This window comes from Leptosomus discolor, chromosome 10 (genome assembly GCF_034619465.1).
Source record: "Leptosomus discolor isolate bLepDis1 chromosome 10, bLepDis1.hap2, whole genome shotgun sequence".
Lineage (NCBI taxonomy): Eukaryota > Metazoa > Chordata > Aves > Leptosomiformes > Leptosomidae > Leptosomus > Leptosomus discolor.
The window spans coordinates 15,167,899-15,178,117 of NC_141400.1; the positions used below are offsets into that span (position 1 = coordinate 15,167,899).

Below are 10,219 nucleotides of genomic sequence, written 5' to 3' on the forward strand. Positions count from 1 at the left end.
CACTGCCAGAGGTATTTCAGAAAAAGGACTCCTCGCTTCTCAGTGGCGCCCTGCTTCCTGCACTGATGTTTGCCCGCCAGGGGCTGGGCTGCCATCACCCGCAGTAAATGCCCGTTTCCACCCTTGCCAGTGTTCTGCTCCTGCCTGTCCAGGCTTTCAAACGGCTCCTGAGCCTGTCGCTTCCTCGGCCCTACCAGGATTTTAGACCAAGAGGGGATCCACAGGCACGGGATCCCTGATGTGTAGTTCCGAGATAGGTGCGTTCTGTACACTCGTGGTGCCGAGCTGCTTGGTGCTCGTGGTTAAGATAATTCTGGCTTCTGCAGCTGGAGGGAGAGAGGTCCCACTGTCACGCTTCCCCCTGGGGGGTGGCAAGGTCAGCCCTCGCCCAGCGCGGTGCCTGTTCTGAGGGGTCTGTCCTGCCGTCTCCCCGCGGCGCGGCGGGGAGGCTCCCTGCAGGGGCAGCCCCAGCTGCTGCTGCTGCGCCGCCTCGGTTGCAGTCGTGCAGCGCTCGGCGGGGCTCTTGGCAGCGAGTGAGATCCCTGGAGCTGTGAAATGTTTGTCCAGGAGCTCCCGTGGCCTGGTTGGAGTGATGGTGTCAGGATGGGCTGGAAAACCTCAGGATTCTTCGTGCGGTTGTGCGGCGGAGACGTCTTACCCGTGACGGTGCGTGACCCCTAAAATGAAGCTGGAAGGCGGTGTTCTGGTGTGTGGGGCTCTTGGGCAAGGTCTGCTTGCAGATGCTGAGGCTTGAGAACCTCACTGCTCTCGCGTGGGCTCTTCTCTTCCCCCCCACCTTTGCATTTTGAAACACTTCACGGGGGTTCCTTCACCCGCCCCCTCCTCCTGAGCCCCCCTCCCCTCACGGGAAAGGAGGCGGAGGCTGATGGTGGCGTTGGAGGTGCTCCGCGCTCAAAGCAGCCTCTGTTCTGAAGTTCCTCAGCCTGGATTGAATCCAGGGCATGTTGCTCCTGTCGGGCTCGGTCTTCAGTTGCCGAGCCCTCGCTCTTGCGCGGTGAAAGGGGATGAGTTTCGCAGCGGAGGCAACCGGGCTGTCTGATGTGAAGCCAGGGTGCGTCTCGCTCTTCGTGGTGAAAACTGCTTGGATGCTTGTGGTTTCGAAGTGAGTCACGATCTCTTGGAGGCGTTCTCACTGTGGAAAAGAAAGCTGGGCTTGTGAGCGAGCTCACTGCTGCTGGGTTTTCTGCAAACTGTTGCTTAATGCATGACTTCCCCTTTCTCTGGAAAAAAATCTCTGCCTGGACTGATGTGCCTAAGCCAGCATTTCCCTTGGTGCAGCTGGAGTGTTTTATTTGTAATTTTATATGTGACCATGGAAAACTTTAGAATAAACTTCTCTTACTGTCTTAAAAGTGCACTATTTGCAGTTCAAATCGCTGTTTTCCTGTACTTAAAGTGTTCTTTGAACTCTGTGTGGGGAAGGTGCCGAAGGCACGAAAACCAGCAGTGGCTCAGCCAATGCGGAGCTGAACTGAGGAGGGAACGGGGCAGGGGAGCGGGATGCTGTTTGCAGGAGGCGAAGGGGTGGTGTAACAGCTCTCCTCGGTGGGTTGTTTTATACGGTGTACAGTGCAACCTGGGGCTGTTACGGTGGGGGTTCCTCTGTCCCAGGTGACGTTAACGTGGCTGCCTCACAGGTTACGCTTGGGGGAAGCTCTCCAGGAATACAAACTCCAGCGCAGGACCTCCGCAGCGGTACGACGTTACCAACCCCGCTCATCTCTGGGTGCATTCGTGATGTTTTCGGCTCGGTTCCCTGCTGCTGCCCACCGAGGCAGAGCGCAGCCCCCACCCCCCAGCGTGGGCTGGTTGAGTCCTGCTGGTTTTAAGGGTGGGTGCGGAAAGGAGAAGGTGTCTGCTCCCAGCAGGTCCGAGGGAACGAGGAGGGAAGCGGCTTTTCATCCAGCTGCCGGATTCCCCCCCGTGCAGCAGGGTCAGGCTGGCACCCGGTGGCGGTGAGCCTTGGGGTGCTGTCGGCCTCGCTCGGCGCTGGACAGGAGGCTGCCGAAGCACCAGCTGGCACCTTCGTGCCTCACCCGAGACAGGAGGAGCTCGGACCTACTGCCCTGCTTGGCGTGTCCTCCGCTGGGGCGGTTTGCTGGGGCTTGCGCAGGTGGCGGGGGCCATGCCGAGGGCAGGAAGGTGGATTTGCTTGATTAGCCCTTAATCTTGGGAAGCAGGAGCCCTACGGGGGGCGCAGGGCTGTCCGGCCGAGCTGCTGTCAGCCCAGCCCGTGCCTTTGCTGCCCTCGCCGTGCTGTGCCAGGGGCAGGGCCTTCCCCGGGCTTGCTGCACAATGGAGGGCAAAAATGGCTTTTCTTTCTGACGTCTTTGAACCAACTTCCCGCGTCGCTGTGAAACCCCCCAGGGGAGAAATGGTGAATGAGGAAGAGAAATCGAAGAGCCAGGCAGGTCCCTGCAGAGAGCCGGCTGCCCGGCACGCATCCTGGGGCTGTCTGGAGGGAAAGACTCTCCTGGCTGAGCAGTGTGGATGGATTTCATGGCTCTTGCCAGTTCCTGCCTTGTCTTGAGTGATTCAGCAAGGAACTGCATTACCTGCAGCCCCCCTGCAGCTGGGTGATGGGTCCCCAGCCGTGTGGGTGGGGGACACGTGTGGCTGCCCACCCTGTGTCTCCCCAGCGGGGTTGCTTGTCCCACGGAGGGCAGGGGGCTGGTCGGGGGCTGCAGTGCATCCCCAGCCCACAAAGTCCCTGGAGACAGGTCTGCAAACGGCTCAGCCGTTCCCCTCGAGGTCACCTGGGGCTGATCCCCCGGCGCTGCCGAGGGTGTCATGTCATAGACAGTGAGAAACGTGGGTTTGTTCACCGAACTCCAGCCTGTGCAGGGTCTGAGGGCTGCGAGACGGAGGCTTGGCTGGTGATAAATGGCTTCACGCTAATATCTGCGGGGTAATTTCCACCTGTCTGCCTGAAATAATTGCTCTGCAGGCTTGGGTCGAGGCCCCCAGGGAACGGGCAGGTCTGAGCTGAGTCCTGAAACTGCTCCTTACTCCAGATGGCTTCTTTTCCCCCAAAAGGCAGCTGGTTCTCCGGCCTTCTGTGACAGTGCTTGTCAAGTTTTTCATGGGCAGCACGAAACGGTGCACAAATACGAAGCCTCGAGGGTGACAGGGTGGTGACAAGCCTGTGCTGGGTCTGGGTGCCAGCCTCAGGCTATGGAAGAAAGAGAGGAAGGAAAATCAGTTTACAGACTTAAAACCCTTTAGAGGCCCCGGCAGCTGGAAGTGGAGGGGGGTGGGGGGGAGTGCTGAAGAAGAAATGCCTGTGTGCGGAGCGAGGGCTGACTTCGTGCTGACGGTTCCCAGCTGGGCTGGGGGCTCAGGGGGCTCAGCCTGCTCCTGGGGGGGAGAGAGGGGCTCTCCTCCACCCCCCCAGTTTATCACCCATGTTTGTGGTTTGCAGGGTCAGGCTCAGCTCCATGAAACTGGGGGGGTTTCACTCACCGAGTTCCTGTTCAGACTTTCCTCAGTTCCCCTTAGGGCTGAGGCTGGTCACGGAATGCGCCCAGAGCCCAGCCCCAGGGCGAGGGGCTTGTGGTCCCAGTGAGGAGCTGCGAGAAAAACCTGTGTCCCCCCCAAACCCCCCTCCAGTGCCACCGTGGGCTGAGAGCAGGGGAAGAGACAAAAAATTTATGGAAGGGTTCTATGTGCTTTTTTCTTTTTTCCTCGCAGTTTTTTGTGGTTTTTTTTTTTGTTTGTTTTTTTGTTTTTTGTTTTTTTTTAACACCTTGGATGGTTTCTGAGTGCAGCATCGCCTAAAAAGCAGCAGACAAGTTATTTCTCTTCAAAATAGCCTCTGGGGGTGAATGCAGGTCGGGGCAGGAGCTGGGGACGCAGGTGGCCTGGGGCAAGGCTGATGGACACCCTTGGGCAGGGGGTCTGTGCAACCCTGGGTGCTCCAGGGCTTTCCCAGCTGGGTCACACCAGCTTGGGGACAGGACCCGGCTCCAACCACCAAAGCCCTTCCCCTGCGTGGGGGGCTGCAATTTCCCACTGGGGAAGCCAGAGCATCATCCCACCAGCGCCTGCTTCTCCTCCAGAAACAGCATCTGCTGGGAGACCCTGCCCTGCTCCTCCGAAATGCTTTTATAGATTATTCCTTAACTCTGCTCTCCCAGCGCATTGCTGGGACAGTGGGATGGCATCGGGACTGACCCGGGAGAAGGGATGGAGTCGCTGAAGAAACCTGCCCATGCTTGCCCTAGCGTTCCCCATTTCTGGCCGTGTGCGGGGAGGTTTGCCTGGTAACCAGTGATGCCTGGGCAGATGCCTTTTGATTTTACACTCAGAGTTTCACTTTTGGCTGAACCCTGGCCACGGTCGTGCTGGGTCCTGGCGCTGGAGCCAGCTCGGTGCTGGGCTCGCCGTGCCCGCCCAGGCCAAGCCCCACGGCACAGCGCTGGCCTCGGGGACGTGTTACCCCCAGGGTCCTTGTATAAAATCACCTAAAATCAGTGTTATGGGGGTGGATGGCTGCTCTCACCGATGTAGTGCTAACGGGGCTGTGGGGTGGGCTGCCCCACTCCCACTGGTGCTTTGGTGGTCACCCACATTGAGGGGCTGCTTCTCCTCTCTCAGTTTTGGGGGTTGAGCTCCCCTAAGCAGCTGCAGGCAGGGCGAGGGCATTGCCACAAGAAGGAGGGAAGGAGGCTTGAAAACACTTGGTGGTCCTTTAATTGTTACCCCCTCAGCCTGAGAAGTGCTGGCCAAGCCCCCCCACCCAGAGACGGGTACAGAGTAACCCTCGAGGTGGGGGTTTGGGCTGAAATGCAGCTTTTCCCTGGCAGTGAAGGTGAGTGAGGAGGGGTGTACCCTCATGGCATGTCCCCACAGAGGGTCCTGCTCAGCTTTTGGGGCGTGGGGAGCCCTCCCCATGGCATCCCACCCCATGGCATCCCACCTCCTTGCTCACGCACTGCCTCCTGCCTGTCTCATCCCACCTCCACACCCCACTTCTTGCATCCTGTACCCCATATTCCACCTCCTGCCCCCTCTCCAAGGGTATCATAGCCCCCAGGCCCATGGCACTGGGTGTCACCAGGCTGGCCATCGTGACTGGCCCGTGGCGGTGGGGTGGGAAGTGATGCCCCACGAAGCGGCCGTGGTGGTCACTGCTGGATCCAGCGTTATTTCCGAACCGAAGACCTGCTCAGCAGAGGTCTGCCTGGCAACTGGTGATGCAGATGCCACCAACCAATGGAGCTTTTTTTTTTTGGGCCCCCCCGGGGGTGGTGGGGCAGGGAGGAGGCCTGGGGGGTATTTCCAGCAGTGAGACTTGGGGCGTTCATTGCCGATTGGGGTGCCGACAGCGGAGCCATGGCTGAGGAGCAGCGGGACCTCATCTCCGACCGCAGCAGCGGCGTGCTCAACGTTGGGGACACCCAGAGGTGCTGCTGCTGGGGGCACGGGGGTCCAGGGGGCATGGGGAGGGCAAAGCAGGCACGATGGGGACATGGGGCGGGGGGGGCATTGGGTGGCCGTGGCGTGGAAGGGGATAGAGTTGGGCCAAGAGGGCACAGAGTGACTACAGGGCAGAAGGTGGGGGTCGCACTGCGAAGCCAAGGGGGCTGTGGCCTGGCTATGGGGTGGAAGGGGCCGGAGCATGGCTGTGGGGCAGGCAGGGGCACGGGGTGGCCATGGGGTTGAGGGGGGGGGGTGTGTGTCACTGTATCTCTGGGGCAGATGGGGACACAGCGCAGCGATGGGGCAGACAGGTTCGCAGTGTGGCTGCGGGGCAGGCAAGGGCACGGTTATGGGGCAGAGATGGGTTCAAGTCGTGGCTGGGGGGGGGAACAGCATGGCGATGGGGCAGGCAGGCTCAGGGCGTGGCTGTGGGGCGGATGGGAGCCCAGCGTGGCTGTGGGGCAGGCAGGTGGATGACGTGGCTATGGGGCAGGCAGGGACACAGCACGGATCCAGAGCCCAGCCAGCTTTGGCGGGGGGCCACCCCCCCCCCCCCCCCCCCCCCCCCATGGCCCACCCATCCCCCATCTCCCAACCCCACCCAAACACTCCCAGCCAATCAGAAGCCCGGGAGCTCTGGCGTCATCAGTCACCAGGCAGACCTCCCGGCAGCCGGTCCCGCTCCGGACACCGCCTGCAGCAGCGGTGGCCCCCGGGCAGCACCCATGGGTGCCCCCCTCCTCGTCGGGCAGCGGGGGGGCAGGCGGTGGCTCCGTGGGGCGCCGCTGCCCCCCAACAGCGCCCCGTTCACCCGCTGGGGCTCGGCTTTGCCTTCCCTCGGCGTCCCAGCGCGACGGCACGGCGACACCCGCCTGCCTGCGTGCTGCCCGTGCGCTCGGGGCGCCCCGCACCCTCGCTGTTTTGCACCGAATTTTAACCATTAAGCGCAGCCCGGCGTCCTGTTAGATATGTCCCCCCACCCGCCGGGACCAGCGAGGCTTCGGGTGGCTTCGCCATCCTGCGAAAGGCGGAGCCCAGAGCAGTGCCATGCCCTAAAGTCCCCTGCCCGCAGCCCCCGTCTGCCCACTTGCTTCTCCGCTCCCCCTCCTGTGCCTCCCCCCGCTCGCCCCCGCCGTGGGTTTCGGTTCCCCCAGTGCAGAGGGGTGACCTTCACGCTGAGGTTTCACTTCTGCACGCCGGCGACAGGGGGAATTTGCATTCGGCTGGCTGCAAACCCCCCCCCTGGGAGGGGTGGTGTGTGTGTTTGGGGTGGCTTGGTAGGGGGTGATGTGGGCTACAGGAGGTGTTTTGGGGTGGGCAGTGGTGGCAGGGTATGAGGACATCGCGTGCTGACGGTGGCTGGGGCTGAGCTCCCCCTCCGTGTCCTGCAGGTCTGCGTTGGGCCGCAAAGCCGCCCTCTCCACGCTCTCCATCCTGGTGGCTCTCCTGATCGCCGGCCAGGCTGTCACTGTCTACTTCGTCTACCAGCAGAGTGGGCAGATCAGCAAGCTGACCAAGACCTCCCAGACCCTGCAGCTGGAGGCACTGCAGAGGAAGCTGCCCTCCAGTCAGTAGCCCCATGGGCACCGGTGTGGTGGTGGTGGGGTTGGCCGGGGAGAGGGGATGGGTCCCCCCTGGACCACCCAACCCAGCAGCCCTCATGCTGTTCCTTCCTTGGCAGGCGCCAAGCCAGCGAACAAGATGAAGGTGGCCATGGTGAACACGGCCATGGCCATGAGGGTCATGCCTCCTGCCCCCGCTGTAGGCAGCATGGTAAGAGACGCCCACCGCTGCTCGGCACCGGCTGCTGCCCTCAGGGCTTGCTGCCAGCCCTCACACTCACGCTGCCCCTTTGTTTTTTCTCTCAAGGACACGGCTCCTGCTAGCAACAAAACTGAGGACCAAGTGAAGCACCTGCTGCTGGTAAGGTCCCCACTCTCTCACTGACCACACAGCTGCCTCCTGTGCTCCAGACTCAATCTGGAGTCTCTTGGGGCACTTAGAGCTCGTGGGAACTCCTGGCCTCCTGGAGTGCCTGTCTGGCTGATACAAGCAGAGCTTCACTCCTTCTCACCTTGTTTTTCTTTGCCCTGTCTCACTCTGCAGCAAGCAGACCCCACGAAGATGTTCCCGGACCTGAAGGAGAACCTGATGGGCAACCTGAAGAGCCTGAAGAAAACCATGACTGATGTGGACTGGAAGGTCAGTGCTTGCTGCCATCCTATTCTTCTCCTTCCAGGAGCACCCTGCTTTGGGGAGGGGCTGGGGCATCTCCACCTGGAAAAACAAAGTCCTGCTTGAGCCAGGCTTGGGTTACTCCCACCCCAAGGAAGATGGTGGTGAACCTTCCCTGGTCCAAGCTGGAGCTTGTGGTACGGTTTCCCCGTGGTGCCAGTTAACGTGCTGGTTCCCCTCATTGCAGTCCTTTGAATCCTGGATGCACAAGTGGCTCCTGTTTGAAATGGCCAAGAACCCCAAGCCCGAGGAGCATAAGGCGATCCCAGCGGAGAAAGGTATCAGGATGGGAGCTGCGGAGCTGGGGAGGGTTGGGACCAGACCTTGGGAACAACCACACCCCACAAGAGGTGCCAGCACTGGGCTTCCCAAAGGCAACTGAACCCTCCATCCCCTGGCCAGTCATGGACCTCTTCATTCCGTGGGGACCTTCTGGTTGGTAGCTTTTAGGACATCATGGAGCCACTGCTTGCTGCCTGCAGGGCATTTGGGATGAGCAAACATCTGAAAAGCCAGAGCACCACTCCAAATCCTCAATCCTTGCCTAGCCTGAGAGCTTTAGAAAGTTCACCAGGTTGGGGCTCCTTCGCCTTTTAGATTTAGTTTAACTGCTCCCAGATAAGAAAAGCTCTTGCCAAGGCTACTGGGGGGGGGGGGGGGGGGGGCTCACAGTGTCTCCCCTTTTTTTTTATTGCCCTAGTGCAAACTAAATGCCAGGCGGAGGCCAATTCTGGGGGTGTGCGGCCAGGACACTTTCGCCCACAGTGCGATGAGAACGGCGACTACCTGCCCAAGCAGTGCAGTGCCTCCACGGGCTACTGCTGGTGCTCCTACAAAAATGGCACCAGGATTGAGGGCACTGTCACTCGGGAAAAGCTGGACTGCCCCGGTAGGTCACGGGAGAGGGGAAGGAGGAGAGGAACGAGCAGTATGCATGGATGCCACCCCCGCCCCGTTTTGCTCGCGATCAGGGAGGAGAGGTGCCAGGTAGAGGAGAGGAGGGTGCCCGAGCTGTAGAGAACATCCCTCACCCCTCTTTGGTGGCAGCGTGTGAAGGCTGGAGGGGACCCTAAAAACCACAGCCCTCCTTGGGTAACAGCAGCTAGAGCCGAGGCACACAGACGAGGTTTTCCATGAGCCCCCCCTTGCCCCGAAACATGCAGCTTGGTGGGTAGGTGCAGGCTCACCCCCGCTGTCCTCAGGGGGGTGGGGGCGATGGGGCAGCCCCAGGGGTCCAGCACCCACCTCCTGCCCTCCCTCTGCAGGCGCTGTTGCTGCCACCATGGAGCCGGAGGAGATGATCTTCTCCGGGGTGGACATGCTCAAGCTGGGCATGGAGAAAGGTGGGAGTCCGAGCACTGCGGTGGGACTGGGAAGGGGAAAGCCTGGGAAGGGGAAAGCCTGGGGGGGGCTGGGGGAGGTACAGGGCCACCCCCAAGAGCCAGGGCAGCACCAAAGCACTGCTGGGGAGGCAGAGGTTGTGATGGAGACATGGCAAAAGCAGCCCGGGCTCGGGGAGGGCCTGCAGCCATCATACTGACTCCCACCTCTCTTTCCCCCACCGCAGCTGAGTAGAAGATGCCAGCGGACGCCTGTCCCCTCTTCAGCATCCCAGCTCCTACGTTTGGGTTTTTTATTGTTATTTTTTTCCCCCTCTCTGTTTCATTTCTGCTTTTACATTTGCTTTTCCAATGTGATTTAACAGCAGGCACCCCTGCCCCTCGGGGCAGCGATCACAACCTTTCCCCTGCTGCAGGGCACCAGATGGGGCTGAGCTGCCACCAGGATCAGTGCTAGAGACAAAGTTTTCCCTCAGAGGGTGGGTAAAGCAGGCTGGAAAATTATTTCAGTAATGTCAGACCCCTAAAATCCCGTTCCCTTTTGCCCACCAGCATCCCCCAGCACTCAGGCAGCAGCAGGCGCAGAGCTCACCCCTGCTGAAGAACGAGCCGCTAACGCTTTCTTACACTGAATGAACATTTAAAGCAGCAAAACAACCTCCACCAGCTCCTTAACTGACCCTTGTAGGCTGAAGCCCTGTTAGAGTAGAGGGGTTTTATTGTGGAGTGCTCAGTGTTGTAGATAGAGGTTCGCCTTTGGGCTGGAGAACAGCCGCAGCAGTGGGTAACAGCGGGCAGAGGAGCTGACCCTGGAGTCAGAGGGGCTTCTACTTTTTCTGAATATATCTGACAGTTCCTTTATAAATAACCTCACAAGCTAATGATTTCAAATAAACTTTTCAATAAGAAAGCCTTGTAAGCAACTCTAGGTCAATGCTTGCTGTTCTAGGTTAAAAATGAATCTGAAGAAAAAAGGGAAAAAGAAAAATCTCTACAAAGACGCCCTTTTTGTCTCACCTCCTAAACCCCAGGGCTGGGAGGGAAGCGAGGACACCAGACACGAGAGCAGAAGCCCAGGACGAGGCGCAGGGTAGCTGCTGCCAGCGGGGCGGCAGGCTGGCTCGGCGCAGGGCGAGGAACAAACCTGCGCTCCCCCCCTGCCCCTACACAGCACTTCAGTAATACCAAAAAAACCCCCAAGC

General features: G+C 60.1%; 1 protein-coding gene across 2 annotated transcripts; it reads left to right on the plus strand.

The window, feature by feature from the left end:
* The first annotated feature begins 5,327 nt into the window (after positions 1-5,327).
* CD74 (CD74 molecule) lies at positions 5,328-9,927 on the plus strand. Of its 2 annotated transcripts, XM_086470799.1 has the most exons (9): positions 5,328-5,426; positions 6,834-7,009; positions 7,124-7,215; positions 7,312-7,365; positions 7,549-7,644; positions 7,865-7,955; positions 8,378-8,566; positions 8,943-9,020; positions 9,245-9,927. In XM_086470799.1, exons 1-9 carry the CDS (start codon positions 5,356-5,358, stop codon positions 9,250-9,252), a joined length of 855 nt encoding a protein of 284 aa, XP_086326925.1. In that variant the 5' UTR covers positions 5,328-5,355; the 3' UTR covers positions 9,253-9,927. The 2 variants fall into 2 exon arrangements, with proteins under 2 accessions (XP_086326925.1, XP_086326926.1); XM_086470800.1 differs by lacking the exon at positions 8,943-9,020.
* The last annotated feature ends 292 nt before the right edge of the window (positions 9,928-10,219 follow it).

Coding starts and splice junctions, on each gene's coding strand:
- CD74 (XM_086470799.1), top strand. CDS start 5,356: ATGGCTGAGGAGCAGCGGGACCTCATCTCCGACCGCAGCAGCGGCGTG. Junction 7,010..7,123: donor GCAGAGGAAGCTGCCCTCCA/GTCAGTAGCCCC, acceptor CTTCCTTGGCAG/GCGCCAAGCCAGCGAACAAG. Junction 7,216..7,311: donor CCCCCGCTGTAGGCAGCATG/GTAAGAGACGCC, acceptor TTTTCTCTCAAG/GACACGGCTCCTGCTAGCAA.